This window comes from Rana temporaria, chromosome 5, assembly GCF_905171775.1.
Source record: "Rana temporaria chromosome 5, aRanTem1.1, whole genome shotgun sequence".
Lineage (NCBI taxonomy): Eukaryota > Metazoa > Chordata > Amphibia > Anura > Ranidae > Rana > Rana temporaria.
In genome coordinates, this window is record NC_053493.1 from 287,487,511 (window position 1) to 287,503,497 (window position 15,987).

Genomic DNA, 15,987 nt, shown 5'->3' on the forward strand with positions numbered 1-15,987 from the left:
ATATGCCTTTTCTAGACACTAGTATGAATCCCAAAGTCTTTTCTTAATCAGGTCAAATGTGAATTTGGGAAGTTTTTGTGGCCAATAAATCTCATTGACTTTGGCCTGCGTTAAGGACTTGCCAAGTCTGAGGAACTCCACTGGTTATCCTAGGACATTGTTAGATTGCTTTACAATCATTCGGTAATTGGTTCAAGCCTAAAATTGTTTACGAATGGCAAAATGGTCAATTCTGACTGAGCAGATGCGCCCCTCATATAAACCATAATTCTGCGTTTCCCCGAAAATAAGCCTGGGTGTTATATTATTTATGGCAACAAAAGACAAAGTAGGGCCTATTTTCAGGGTAGGTCTTACCATGCAATATGCCGTCTTCTCTCCCCCTCTCCCTGCCTGTCAGGAATCCCCAGTGTGAACTGAGTTAAATAGCTTGTAAAATCCTATAATACACTCAATTACAGTAGTATATAATGTACAATGTGTGTGTTTCTGTAATATAATTGTGCCAAATACCTTCATTATAGCGCTGCTGTACTCCCCTGTGACCCGCCAGAGCTCTCTTCCCCGTATTTATATTACAGAAACACACATACTATACATTATATACTATTGTAATTGAGTGGATTATAGGATCTTGCAAGCATTTTAAACTAGGGCTTATTTTCGGGGTAGGGCTTATATTGCAGCCCTCCTGTAAAATGCTTGGTCAACAAGCAATACTCCCATTGACCACTTAAGAAATTATCCCTTTCTTCGCTTTCTTCCAGATGGACATCTGCAGCCACTGTCAGAAGTTTAAAGCATGTTCAAACCTCCTCTCCCCCTAAGGCAAGCGTTGCCATTACATCATTTTGTTTCCCAACTCTGGAGCAAATCTTGTTCTTTTCCTCCACCGATGCTGCTTAAGACGCTCTGTTGGGAGACAGAACAAATTCAACCAGGCTTGTTCCAATCCCATGATATTCTGTCTCATCCTACTGAAGTGACCTTTTTGAAAAATACAATAAGGGAAAAAAGACCTCAGATGACCCACAAAGAAACCGTATCTTGTGCTATACAGGAAAAATGATTTTCACGGTAGTACAGGGTTCCCCAAACACTGAATAACTCTTTCCACAATGCTCCTCATTGTGCCGGAGATGCGAACAAGGAAGGAACCACACTACATATTTTCTGGTTTTGCCCAGGAATCAAAGGCTTCTGGGAACAGGATGACACAGGTCATATTCAAATTGACGGGAGTTCAGATGTCAGATGACCTGGTGGCATTCTGCTTTCATTTGACCCCCAAATGCCAGTGATAGCGATAATAAAAGCACAACATAATCATGGCAGCATTTGACATTTATTATCCGACAATCCATTAAATCTTACCAACCTCAAGGCTGTAGATATTAGAGACCAAAAAAAAAAATCATCAAAAATTAGAAATAACTTTATTGCTCATTTAATTTACCTTAGTTCACCAAATTTTATTAACCAGGAAAGCTTACTTCCTCAAATTGAGAGCACAGCAGAAGTCTAAGGCACATTGATGGAGTCTTTGGACAAGTATTTCACGCACATTAAATACATGCAAAAGAACACAAATGACATATCAAATTTACAAATCTGGGTATCAAATAGAACATTCTCAAAACTGGAAAAAAAGATCACTACTGGAGAAATAAATATATTTATATCAAATGGAGAGAGCTGAAAAAGACAAAGCATGTTCAGTGTCAAACTTAAAAGATATACACACACTGAAAAGTGCTGATGCTTTGTAATGCACATTTACACATTCTGACACTCAATTTGATTAGCCCAGATGGAAAAAAAAAAAAAAAAAAAGCTCATTTAAAAAAAAACACACCTCAAGTCATTGCATCTGAAAAAGCTGAATGAGCATAATTCAAAAGCATGGTGTACGGTTTGTAGCAGGTTATGCTTTTAAGTCGAGAAATGTGAACAGGACATTGATGTTTCTGCTACAGTATCTCGCAGTGTGAGAGAAATCTCATTCCTAACCAGTTGGCTAGGGAGACTGAGGGAGAATAAAAGGGCTGAAAAAGGCTGGCCATATATTATACAACTTTATTTAATTGCCTTAAGTTTTACCTTCAATTATGTAGTACAAGGGCCTGCCTGATTGCGTACAAACTAAAAGTGTTTAATCTGACCTCATATTATATGGTTTTGGTAATTCTACAAGAAAATTGTATAATGTTTTGCCAGAACCATCTGACAGAGGCAGACGTCAAGTTCAGTGCAGGTAATCCACATTATTGGGTTTCACATGTCACTATATGCAAGCCTACACTTCCAGTCTATATCCTAACCTCCCTCGCTCTGCAATACTAAATGGGACTTTTGCACCACTGCCTCCAACAAAAAATTGTTAGGGGAAATAAAACCGTGCCTTTAAAATATTTCCACTGTACATGGACATACAACACTAAAACTTATTTTCAATTACATTCTCTACAGATTAGCTTAGAAATGGGGTTGATTTACTAAAACTGGAGTGTGCAAAACTGGTGCAGTTCTACACAAAGCAATCAGCTAACTTTTTTTTGTCAAATTGAACAAGCTGAAGTTAGAAGATGACTAGCTACTATGCACAGCTGCACCAGATTGCAGATGCACTATCCAGTTTTGGTACATGAACTCCATTGTTTAACCAAGGAAAGAGTACAAAATAGGCATAGCCATATATCCTAATGTGTACGGTATGTATAGTACTACCAAAAGTGCATCACTAGTTTAAACCATGAAAATTCATATGGGTTTAACCAATAAAGCTGTGCAAAATATTAATGTGCAAAGTGCAGTAAACAGCTTCCAATTTACTGTAGTCAGGTTAGCTAAAGATGATTTGATTGGCTGGAATAGGTTACAGCACTTTGCCTTACTGATCCTGATATTTTATTATATTTTTCAATTCTGCATGTGAATGTCTAACAGTAATATTAGATTGTTCAGGAAACATCATCTCTTGGCCAGTGCTTCACCAACAAGTTGAATACAAATATCTTCGGCGTCTGTCTGAACAACAAGGCAGCCTTCGAACTTGCCCATGGTGGATGGTTTGAATTTCACTGGTATGTTGATATAGTGGTGAGGTCTATAAAAGTAAAAAAAATCAAAAATTAAGCATATCAAGGTGATCCCACAAGAAAAACAAAAACAAACCCATTAAGAATTTAAATAGACATGGATGGTAAGCAGATAAAACTACACTGCAGTATGCATTTCGCTTTAAAGGACTTATAGGAAAAATTAGAGCAATGACAAGTACATTTTCAAAAATATGGCTGCAGTGTTTGCATAGAGCAAACGTTTTCTTCCCCTGTGCAGGTCAGAGCAACAGGTTTCCTCTGACCCTTTCCCCAGCAGTAAAAAGCTCATCTTTCCTTCATTGTCCCATCAATCTGGATAACTGACTGCAATGCATCAATCTGGATAACTGACTGAATGAATGAGAAAATAAGTTAGTACTAAGCTTGTCTAGCAGGCGCCAACACAGGCCTGAGGACCTGTTCCCCATTCTTATGCGACTGCTCTGAACCCATCACCACAAGCTTTTTTTTTAAAAGACAAAATAAAGCAAGTCACACGTCTCTATATCCAAAGTACCAGGTATTATTTTTTCACTCCGTTCATCCATTTGAACGTGTGTGTATGCTGCTACAAAACTGCCTTATTCCTCTATATGATGTTTGCTGAGAAACACCGATAGTTTTTACAGTTAAAAGTATGGGATTTAATTTTTTTATCATACTTGCCTCAAAGCAGCATCGGTCAGACGCTGCATCTGTCCCCCACCGGCTCCAACACTGAGAACCGAGCGAAGACTGCCACTTGCTCAGTTCTCACAGCTCAGTGAGCAGAGAGCCGTTCTGCCTCCATGCTCACTAGAGCGCTGGGCTGTGGATTGGGCGGCTCAGGCACTCAGCGGCTTGCTGGGAGGCTGAGCTAGGTGCAGCTCCAGGCATGTGGGCAGATTCCCGAGCCTGGACTGGCTTTGTGTAGGCTGAAAACAGGTCCCAGGAGTGCAGAACAAACTGCACTCCTGTGATTCACAGGAGAAGAACAGCCAAACAAGCTTTGACTGTACTTGTCCTTTAATTACAAGCACACATAGAAAGGAGATCGACTGGTATAAAATAGGACTTTAAAGGATATGAGACGGTCACTGAGGTGAGCACACAATCAATATGGTTAATTTTTTTTATTTATTGTACAAACATAATTAAAATTAAATATAGAAAAAGTAATCTGCGTTTCTCAGAGTTGAACCTCCACTTCTTCAGGGAAACGCTGTATATAGTCATTGGTAGATTGAAAAACATTACAATCAGAACAATCTATATACATATTCATCTTGGTCAAATAAATTCAGCAATGGTGCATATAGAAAATAAACCATTAAAAAGTGCTCACCAACTTCATTAAAATACAACTATATGTCACCGGCCTGAGGTGGTGTTTAGCAGAGTCTGGCGGTTAGGGACAGTTTGGTTTACAGCCACCATTTACCCCCAGACCCCGTTGAAGGGGCTGTGCGGGGTGTAGGTACCTATTGCTGTGGTGGATGTGACCAGTGCCCTTGTGTTAGGGAGGGAAATGCACTCCCATGGGGTGGAATACTTAAAGCATATGTTAAACCCCCCCAAAAAAGATCCTGCTTCTTTAAAGGATGTTTTATGACCCAGTGCTTGTGCTGTATCATTTAGACCCTTGTAACATCTAAAATCCTGACAGTTTCTTCCCTCCCCTCTGTAAACTGACCACGGTAATCATGGCTGCTGAGCCCTGACACTGTGGTCAGTTTACGTGCCTCGGTCATCCGCAACTCTATTGTCTCTCCTCTCTGCGCCTGTGTGCTCCTCCCTCCTTCCTATATGCCCGTCGGCTCCTGTGTCAGGGCCCACCCCCGCCTGCTGCTGTAATGTGTCTTACTTTATATAATCTGTACATACAGGGTAGCACCGCTCTTCTGTGAAAACCTCCAAATATGCATGTTGGTTACTGGTACCTTCTCTCCAGGTGCCAGTTTCAGACCTCCCACTCATCACAAACTTGGAATATGGACACATGGAAAGAACCTGCACTCTGGAATCCGTCCAAATTCTTTATTCGATAATCACCAAGTACAAAGTAACTGCTTATAATCTGCTCTGTCTAAGGATATGTCCGTGTGTTGTATAAGAAAATAAAAAGCCATATATACCTTAATTGTTGATTAATGGACACGTGACGCGCCAGCTCTCTGATGGGGAGATATGCGGCACGTCACGTGACTGCTCATCAGTGCTCACAAGGTATATGCGTTAATTTTTTATACAACACACACACACACACACACACACACACACACACACACTCACAGGGGGACATATCCTTATAAGACAGAGCAGAATATATAAACCAAGATATGTGGGTTAACAAACCCTTTAAATCAAAATCATATGCGGACTGTCAAACAGTAGGAGTATTAGATTGGTAAAACCAATCGCACCTTTGGACAACGTATGCAGGATCACCTCTTCTACATTGACGTAGGTCTCCTGTATACACCTATTGGCAAACATGTGGGACAGAGACAAAGCCAAAACCCATCAGTGATTTCTTTTTTGTCCTTGAAAGGATCCTCAAAATCCACGAGGGGGGGTTATGATGATAAACAAATCCTGAAACAAGAAGCCAAATGGAACTATAACCAAAAGGCAACTTCACCTCCTGGGTTAAATATGGCACTCCCCTTTAAGCCGTTTCTATAGTGGCTACTCTGCCCATTAGGAGTCCTAGTTTCCCCATCTGGGATTTCTGTGCAATGACCAAAATAATGTTATTCTCCTGTTAGCGTGTGGATCTGGCTCTTGAAATGTGATTTGAATGATTGCGATTAATTAATGGAAAAATTATCAGATATCACTTGCGAGGCTGTGTGTGATGCCTCAGGGAGCTGCTTGATGAGGTAAATTGTTATGGATGGCGGTATGCACTACGGATTGACTACATGAGAGGTTTTGATGTCAATGATGTGGGACACATTGATGCCCGGGTGCCAATGTGAGACTCTTGAGATGATATTTATGACCATAATGTGGGTTTGGGGGGGGGAATACTATGATGTGCGTGGTATTTGGGGGGGGTGTATGTATGCAATGTGGGGGTGCAAGTCACATGGATGGATCCAGCTGCAATAGGTCTTATTAGAGATCCTACAAGGGGTGTTAATGGGTTTAATTGCTATAGCCCCAAGGGAATTAGGAGGGTGGGATGGTTTGGTATTGGTGGGGGTTTGGAATTAGGGTTTGGCTTGACTGTTGTGTCACCTGTGCTGGACCACCCCTTATCGCCCAATGGGGAAGTGGGTGTTTTGGAGTGGATGGTTGGTTTGGTGGGGAGGGGAATGGATGATGATTGGAGAGGGATGTGAATGTGTGTGTATACATGTGTGGTGGGGTAGTGTGACTAGGGTTATCTGGTGATATGATTGGGGATGGATGTTGCTTTATTGCTTGAACTTTTTTAATTTAGTACATGCATGTCATATGCCAGTCACGTTACTTAATATTTTGTGTTTATAGCATAGTATGCTGACCAAAAAAAAAAAAAACGTTTCTGCCCGAAACCACCTGTGTGCAATGACATCATGGACTACTTGGCCAACTTACAGTCCTGGTCCTTGGCATCCATAGAAAAACACAGCTATATTTTAATGAAGTTGGTGAGCACTTTTTAACCACTAGAGTACCGGGCCATCGTCAAATGACGGCTCCACGGTGACTCTGAAAACTCATCAGGACGTATATTGACGTCCTGTATTCCTCCGGCCACTGGGGGGCGCGCGAGCACGCCGGCGCGTCCCCGAGATGCCGATGCGCGTGCCTGGCGGTCGCGATGTCCGCCAGGTACCAGCGATCGGTAACGAAAGAGCAGTGACGTGGAGCTCTGTGTGTAAACACAGAGCTCCACGTCCTGTCAGGGGACAGAGGAGACCGATCTGTGTCTCTTGTACATAGGGACACAGATCGGTCACCTCCCCCAGTCACCCCCCTTCCCCCCACAGTTAGAACACAATACAGGTATACATATTAACCCCTCCCTCACCCCCTAGTGTTAACCCCTTGAATGCCAGTCACATTTATACAGTAATTAGTGCATATTTATCGCATTAATCGCTGTATAAATGTGAATGGCGCCAAAAACGTGTCAAAAGTGTCCGATGTGTTCGCCGCAATGTCACGGTGACAGTAAAAAAATCGCAAATCGCCGCCAATACTAGTAAAAACATTAATAAAATAAAATAAAAATGCCATAAATCTATCACCTATTTTGTAAACGCTCTAACTTTTGCGCAAACCAATCAATATATGATCATTGCGATTTTTTTACCAAAAATATGTAGAAGAATACGTATCGGCCTAAACTGAGGGAAAAAATTTTTTTTTAAAAAAAAATTGTGATATTTATTAAATAAAGTTAAAAAATTTTTTTTTTTAAATTGTCACTCTTCTTTTGTTTATAGCGCAAAAAATAAAAACCGCAGAGGTGATCAAATACCACCAAAAGAAAGCTCTATTTGTGGGAACAAAATGATAAAAAAATTGTTTGGGTACAGTGCAGCACGACCGCGCAATTATCATTCAAAGTGCGACAGTGCTGAAAGCTGAAAATTGGCTTGGGCAGGAAGGTGCGTAAGTGCCCGGTATGGAAGTGGTTAATGGTGTACCATTGAATTTCTTTGAGATGAATATGTATCTAGATTCTCTAGATTTTTGTGATTGTAATGAGGTTTTTCATTCAATCTAAGAAAATTATATATATATATATATATATATATATATATATATATATATATATATATACACACACACACATATACACATATACACACATATACATATACACACATATACATATACACACATATACATATACATATACACACATATACATATACACACATATACATATACACACATATATATACACACACACACATTATATATCTATATATATTTTCTTTTTTATTAATTACACTCCAAGTTTCCCTGAAGAAGCAGAGGTTCAACTCAGCGAAACGTGTTGGATTACTTTATCAATTGAACTATTCCTACCATTCTGGAAACAAGTATCAAATATCAACTCTAGCTTAGTGCTATTGGTCATTATATTTCGATATGTCTATTTTTCTATAATTTATTATAATCATGTTTGTACAATAAATAATATTTTTTAACCATATGGATTGTGTGCTCACCATAGTGACAGCCTCAGGAGTCCTCATCAATACCAGGATGTGGATGTGATGGCTGTCCCTAAAACACACCCCCAAGCAAGACAAAGGCATAATGAGCTAGTATGCATACTAGCTTGTTAATAAATACTTACCTTTGAACGATGACTTGAATCGGCACCGGCACACTGCTGACAGGGCCGACATCTTCTGGGTTTGCGGGCTCCGGTGCTGTGATTGGCCAGAGCCGCCATGGCGTCTCTCCTGTACTTGCTACTGGTTTGATAAAGGGGTGGGGTCCTGAAACTTGTAACCACGCCCCTCTACGTCACCCTCAAATCCAGCTGACCACATTGAAGCAGGCTGACAGTTTGGTAGCGCCGGTGCACAGGCAGAGTATCTGGTGCCCCCAGCTCAGGTCAACACAGCCTCCACCACACCACGGAGTGCCATCATCCTCAACCTGAAACGGACACATCCAAGGGGAGTCCACACGACCAGCTCCCAGCTTCCATCTGACAGCCCCAGCTGTAGTAGCCGCGGCTACTGACATCCTCTGATTGGCCGCCTTCACAACCCATCAGTGAACTCTGCCATCCACAGCACAGCCCTGACATCTCACCAGCATCTGTGGCAAGTGACCGAGCAACCGCAGGCAGCAACAGAAGCCCCGAGTGGTGTGACCTCTCATCTGTAGCCGCTGATCTCCACATGTGACTGCATCACAGGGCTTTTTTACCTCACCTGTCAGCAGTCTCGCCATAGCGCCTGAGTGATTCCCACTGCCCTCCATATGACTAGCATTTTCTTCACTTTAAAAAGTGCTTTTTCCATTTTATCATTCAATTATAATCATATTTATGATTTGGTTTTATTGTACATTCTGTCCCCATTTAAATCTGCTTTTACCAGGCTGGCGCTTTCTCTCCCTCATTCACATTCTTATTCCAGTTTGAGTTTGAATTGCTTCCATTGACACAGACAGCAGGACTTGGCCCCACCCCGGCATCACTGGTTTCGATTGCTCATCGCTGGAACAATCATTTTTTTTAACCTTCATGCATAGAATGCATAAGGGTGAAAAACATTAATGGGTTTACAACCCCTTTAACTTTTTTTTTTTACCTATACAACATATATGACAGCAAGTCATACATGTGTAGGTGTCAAATAATAATACACTGCATAACTAACAAAAGTTTAAACAGTGCAAACAATTCAAACCATTTAGAGAACAGTTAACTTCAAGCAGTTGGTAAAAACACACTATGATAAGGGTTAAAACAATAAACCCAAAACGGGTACACAGAACAACAAATGCAGACTTCATACACATGCTAATAAGCTAATGGAACATAACTCATTCATATGGAAGTAAAATTTTCAATATCAAAACAAGTACTGTGAGCTTACCTCAAGGAATATTTGGAATGCTTCATATGAAATGGCTCTTTAGGACTAACAAATTTCAGCTGCAAATCAATACAAGATGCAGTAAACACACACATGCATATTACGATCTTATTATTAATAAAACATGCAGATTCAATGCAGAGAAAATCATTGCACACTCAAGTCAAATGTGTTATTGGTAATAAGTCAGGTCAATATAAATAAGCTTCCTACAGACAGTGAAAAGGTTGGAAGCTCTTGACCACATACAGGTTTTGGATTACAATATATTAACCCCTTCCCACCGCGTGCACACATACAAGGCCTCTTCCATTGGGCTAAATAAATGTGTACATGTGTTTGAGCTGGGAGAACAGAGCCCCAGGTCCCTGCTACAAGTACAAATAGCAAATATACATATATGTGGTATTGCAGCGATCGTCAGGAGAATTTTGGGTAGTTCTTTGGTGGTAGGTTTTGGTAATATTAAAGTGGTTGTAAACACATACAAAAAAACAAAAACCCAGCAAGACAAAGGCATAATGAGCTAGTATGCATCGCATACTCGCTCATTACGAAATACTTCCCTTATATCAAAGCGAGATAGCGAATGGGCTCAGAGAACCCCAAGAACCTAGGAGACCCCCCCCCCCATTTTTTCATAATTTTTGATTATTTTTATCCCTCTTCTCTATCCACTTTTTACACTCTATTTGGTTACGGCTCACGTTTATGCCAGCACATATTTTTCCTCTTACCATTTGCACCTTATTTCAGGACCCCTCTTATGCTTACTTAATTGATAAGTCCATCTCCACATCTACCCCCTTGGCGAAACTAGTAGAGAGACTCCTCGTACCGTGACCCCAACACTCACCTGGATTCCCCATTTGGGGACTGCAATTTTGGTGATCTGATCGGTCATCACGATAGGTGTACGGTTTTAATTGCCTTTAGTGTTTGACGTTTTTATTTTTTGATACTATATTAATAAATTCACCCATTTTTCATATATCTGCTCTTTTCTGGGTTCATCACCCACTCTGTACCGGAATAGTCCTCCTTGCCCGCTCATTTCCTTTGGGGTCTCCTGGGTTCTTGGGGTTCCCTGAGCCCTTTCGCTATCTAGATTCTGGATGATGGTACCATTTTAATTTAATGTTACATAGTTTACTGAAGAGGCTAAAAATGTACTTATATCAAAGCTGGTGCAGATGTCCCTGTACACCGCTGACCGGCAAAATGTGTCCGGAATATTCGCTGGCTCAGGCGATGTGGTTGGCCAGAGCCGCAAAGACCTTAATCACGTGCATGCGCACGGGAGCTACCGGTCACGGCACATCAGCTGAAGCAACAGCGCAAACAAGCCGTTTCTTCAGTGCGCATGTGCCGATACAGTGGAAATGACCTAAACCATGCAGGTTTAGGAGACATCCACATTATAGGCTTACCTGTAGTGAAAAGTGGTTTGTAAAGGTTTACAACCACTTTAATAAAAATAAATCCCTTTTCAAAATGTACAGTGCCTTGCGAAAATATTCGGCCCCCTTGAACTTTGCAACCTTTTGCCACATTTCAGGCTTCAAACAAAGATATAAAACTGTATTTTTTTTTTAAGTATCAACAAGTGGGACACAATCATAAAGTGGAACGAAATTTATTGGATATTTCAAACTTTAACAAATAAAAAACTGAAAAATTGGGCGTGCAAAATTATTCAGCCCCCTTAAGTTAATACTTTGTAGCGCCACCTTTTGCTGTGATTACAGCTGTAAGTCGCTTGGGGTATGTCTCTATCAGTTTTGCACATCGAGACACAAATTTTTGCCCATTCCTCCTTGCAAAACAGCTCAAGCTCAGTGAGGTTGGATGGAGAGCGTTTGTGAACAGCAGTTTTCAGTTCTTTCCACAGATTCTCGATTGGATGCAGGTCTGGACTTTGACTTGGCTGTTCTAACACCTGGATATATGTTTATTTGTGAACCATTCCATTGTAGATTTTGCTTTATGTTTTGGATCATTGTCTTGTTGGAAGACAAATCTCCGTCCCAGTCTCAGGTCTTTTGCAGACTCCATCAGGTTTTCTTTCAGAATGGTCCTGTATTTGGCTCCATCCATCTTCCCATCAATTTTAACCATCTTCCCTGTCCCTGCTGAAGAAAAGCAAGCCCAAACCATGATGCTGCCACCACCATGTTTGACAGTGGGGATGGTGTGTTCGGGGTGATGAGCTGTGTTGCTTTTACGTCAAACATAACGTTTTGCATGGTTGCCAAAAAGTTCGATTTTGGTTTCATCTGACCCAAGCACCTTCTTCCACATGTTTGGTGTATCTCCCAGGTGGCTTGTGGCAAACTTTGAAACGACACTTTTTATGAATATCTAAGAAATGGCTTTCTTCTTGCCACTCTTCCATGAAGGCCAGATTTGTGCAGTATACGACGGATTGTCTCCCACCTCAGCTGTAGATCTCAGCAGTTCATCCAGAGTGATCATGGGCCTCTTGGCTGCATCTCTGATCAGTCTTCTTGTATGAGTTGAAAGTTTTTTCAGTTTTTTATTTGTTAAAAAAAAGTTTGAAATATCCAATAAATTTCGTTCCACTTCATGATTGTGTCCCACTTGATGTTGATTCTTCAAAAAAAATTACAGTTTTATATCTTTATGTTTGAAGCCTGAAATGTGGCAAAAGGTCGCAAAGTTCAAGGGGGCCGAATACTTTCGCAAGGCACTGTAGCTGTATAAACTTTTGTGCCAGTTTTCCTTCGATAAAATAAATAAATCAAATCAGGAGAGATCCATTACCATTTACCACCAAATGAAAGCTAATTTGTCCTGCAAAAAACAAGGTATAATCCACCTGGATACACCAAGCAGTTGCGATATGTATAGTTTGGCCAACACAGGTCAAAGCTGCAAAACTGTTCTGGCGTTACGATTTATTTTACACTTTGTCACAAAGGGATTAAGCACCTTTTAAAAGGAAACTGCATTAAAGATCAGGATACCCATTGTAAAAAAAAAAAAAAAAAAAAAAAAAAACACAACATACAACTGTACACTAGAAACAAACCTGAATAATTGTAAGTAGTTGTAAAAAATGTTTTACTAAAATGATAAACATGTTATACTTGCCTGCTCTGATAGTAATGCACAGAGCAACACAAAACATCCTCTTCTAGGGTCCTCTGCCAGCGCTCTCAGCTCAACCTCATATGTGTGCACCCACTGCAAGCTGCTTCAGGGGGGGCACACTTGTTGGCTCTCTCCCTGGCTGAGAGGTGTGTGTCCATACAGCTGTGGCTAAAAGTTTTGAGAATGACACAGATATTACATATTCACAAAGTCTGCTGCTTCAGTTTTTATTATGGCAATTTGCATATACCCCAGAAAGTTATGAAGAGTGATCAGATGCAGATGAAGTCCCTCTTTGCCATAAAAATGAACTTCATCCCATAAAAAAAAAAAAATTTCCACTGTATTTATGAAGGCTTCAGGGCGCACAAGAAAGTCCAGCAATCGCTAGGAACGTCTCCTACAGTTGATTCAGCTGCGGAATCAGGGCACCACCAGTGCAGAGCTTGCTCAGGAATGGCAGCAGGCAAGTGTGAGTATCTGCATGAACAGTGAGAAGACTTTTGGAGGACGGCTTGGTGTCAAGAAGGGCAGCAAAGAAGCCACTTCTCTCCAGGAACATTAGGGACAGACTGATATTCTGCAAAAGGTACAGGGATTGGACTGCTGAGGACTGGGTAAAGACATTTTCTCTGATTAATCCCCTTTCATCCCCGGCATCTGTAAACCTTGTCTGGAGAAGAAAAAGTGAGCACTACCATCAGTCTTGTGTCCTGCCAACAGTAAAGCATTTTGAGACCATTCATGTGTGGGGTTGCTTCTCAGCCAAGAGAGTGGGCTCACTCACAATTTTGCTTAAGAACCAAGCCACAAATAAAGAATGGTACAAAAACAACCTCAGAGAGCAACTTCTCCCAACCAGGAACAATGCTTTTTCCAGCATGGAGCATCTTGCCATAAAGCTAAAGTCATAACTAAATGGCTTGAAGAACAAAACATGGACATTTTGAGTCCACGGTCAGATAACTCCCCAGATCGTAATCCTATTGAGAAGATGTGGTCAATCCTCAAGGAGGCAGGTGAAAAAAAAAAACCCACACAAATTCGAACTCCAAGCATTGAGTGAGCAAGAATGGGCTGCCATCAGTCAGGATGTGGCCCAGAAGTTGATCGACAGAATGCCAGGGGGAATTTCAGAGGTCCTGAAAAAGAAGGGTCAACACTGCAAATATTGACTCTTTGTATAAACTTAATGTAATGGTCAATAAAAGCCTTTATGAAATGCTTGTAATTATACTTCAGTATGTATAGCAATAGCCGACAAAAAGGTCTAAAAACACTGAAAAAGCAGAATTTGTGAAAATGAATACTTGCGTCTCTCAAAACTTTTGGCCACGGCTGTACACACACACACACACACACACACACACACACACAGCGTGCCTTAACTCCACCTTCTCCTCACAGGATTTGATTGACACAAGACTCAGGTACATATACAAAGGGGGGCAACAGTTACAGGGAAATGTTTCACTTTATTGCAGGTAATGCACCAAGGTAAAAAAAAAAGTGTTGCCTTTAGAACCAATTTAAAGCATTTATTACCCTCCCCTGTCCCTAAACACTTACCTGACTCATTCACCGATCCAGCACCTTCCTGTCTGCAGCATTGCCATTACCTCTTCTCACAGGAGACTTTGGCAATCTGGCTGTACCGTATTTATCGCGGTATAACGCGCACCCCTAAAGTGGCCCCCAATCCTGTGGAAAAAAAGTTTTTTGTTTTTTTGTACTTACAGTTTTGGTGTCTTGCGCGGCGGCCTCGTCGGGTCCGGCGTCCTTCTGCGGCTTCGGGTGTCCTCTTCGGCGGGTCCGGCGTCCTTCTGCAGCGGGTCCGGTGTCCTCTTCAGCGGGTCCGGTGTCCTCTTCAGCGGGTCCGGTGTCCTCTTCAGCGGGTCCGGTGTCCTCTTCAGCGGGTCCGGTGTCCTCTTCAGCGGGTCCGGTGTCCTCTTCAGCGGGTCCGGTGTCCTCTTCAGCGGGTCCGGTGTCCTCTTCAGCGGGTCCGGTGTCCTCGCGTCCTTCCCGCCACGAGTTTGAATACTGCGCCGGCATATACCGAGCGCAGTACACTCGTGAATCTTCGAGCAGGCTCGGCAACTGTCGCGCTGACGTCCTGTACGTACAGGACGTCAGTGCGAGAGGTGCCGAGATTGCCCGAAGATTCACGAGTGTACTGCGCTCGGTATATGCCGGCGCAGTATTCAAACTCGTGGCGGGAAAGCGGGTATCGGCGTATATCGCGCACCCACGATTTTGCCCTGATTTTCAGGGCAAAATAGTGCGCGGTATACGCCGATAAATACGGTAAGTAAAATCCTGTGAGGGAGGGGGATGTGGCTGAGCCGCAATGTGTCTACAAATGCACATTGCCCAGCTCTGGAACACGCCCACATAGGCGCCCCCAAAGCACATAGCTACTAAGAGGGCACGCACAAGGAGTAGAGAGCACTGGCAGGGAACTCTAGAAAAGGTGGGTAAGGGACCATCTGTGCAATACTATTGCACAGAGCAGAGAAGTCCAACATTTATTTATTTTTTTTAAATAAAAAAAGGCCTTACAATCACTTTAAAAATTGTCAGTGTAGCTCTGGCTTAAGGATACACATTAAAAGTGGTTGTAAACCCTATTCTTGAAATCTGACCTGAGCACATACAGATGCTAAACCCCATAGAGAATATGTGGGGTATTGTCAAAAGGAAGGTGAGACACTATATCAAAAGAAGCCGACACAATCAAAACATGACAGACGCTACCAAAGCAACCTGGGCTTCCATAACACCTCAGTAGTGCCACAGATGGATTGCCTATATGCCATGCCACATTGCTGCAGTAATTTGTGCAAAAGGAGCGCTAACCAAGTATTGAGCGGATACTATACTGTACATGCTTTTCAGTAAGCCAACATTTTTTATTAAAAATCCTTTTATTGGTCTTATGTAATCTAATTTTCTGAGATACAGAATTTTGTTTTTTTACCATAATCATCAAAATGAAAAGAAAAATACTTGAAATATATTAACCGTTCCCTCTCCAAACCTCCAAGTCCTGTGTCTTTCTGCTGCTTCGTTCTTCTGTAATCAGCAGAGTTACCTTCTGACAAGTTCCCCAACACAGGAGATAAAATAAATTTGTGTTGAGGAGGGTGCTTAGAGATAGAAAGGCAGAGAGCTTGTCTATTCACAGTACAGCTCTGCATGTTCCTCTTCCTATGTGGAGGGGGGATGTGCCT

General features: G+C 41.8%; 1 protein-coding gene across 2 annotated transcripts in view; it reads right to left on the bottom strand.

Moving 5' to 3' along the window:
- Positions 1–1,416: 1,416 nt before the first annotated feature.
- Positions 1,417–15,987, bottom strand: part of CEP192 (centrosomal protein 192) — a 190,263-nt gene continuing 175,692 nt past the window's right edge. Inside the window, exons 47-48 of one of the 2 annotated variants that reach the window (XM_040353922.1) lie at positions 9,644–9,702; positions 1,417–3,106 (exon numbers count right to left, since the gene is read on the bottom strand). In XM_040353922.1, coding sequence (XP_040209856.1) covers positions 2,971–3,106; positions 9,644–9,702 — 195 coding nt within the window. In that variant the 3' untranslated portion in view covers positions 1,417–2,970. The remainder of the gene's footprint in view (positions 3,107–9,643; positions 9,703–15,987) is intronic. The other variant, XM_040353923.1, reaches the window with a different exon arrangement.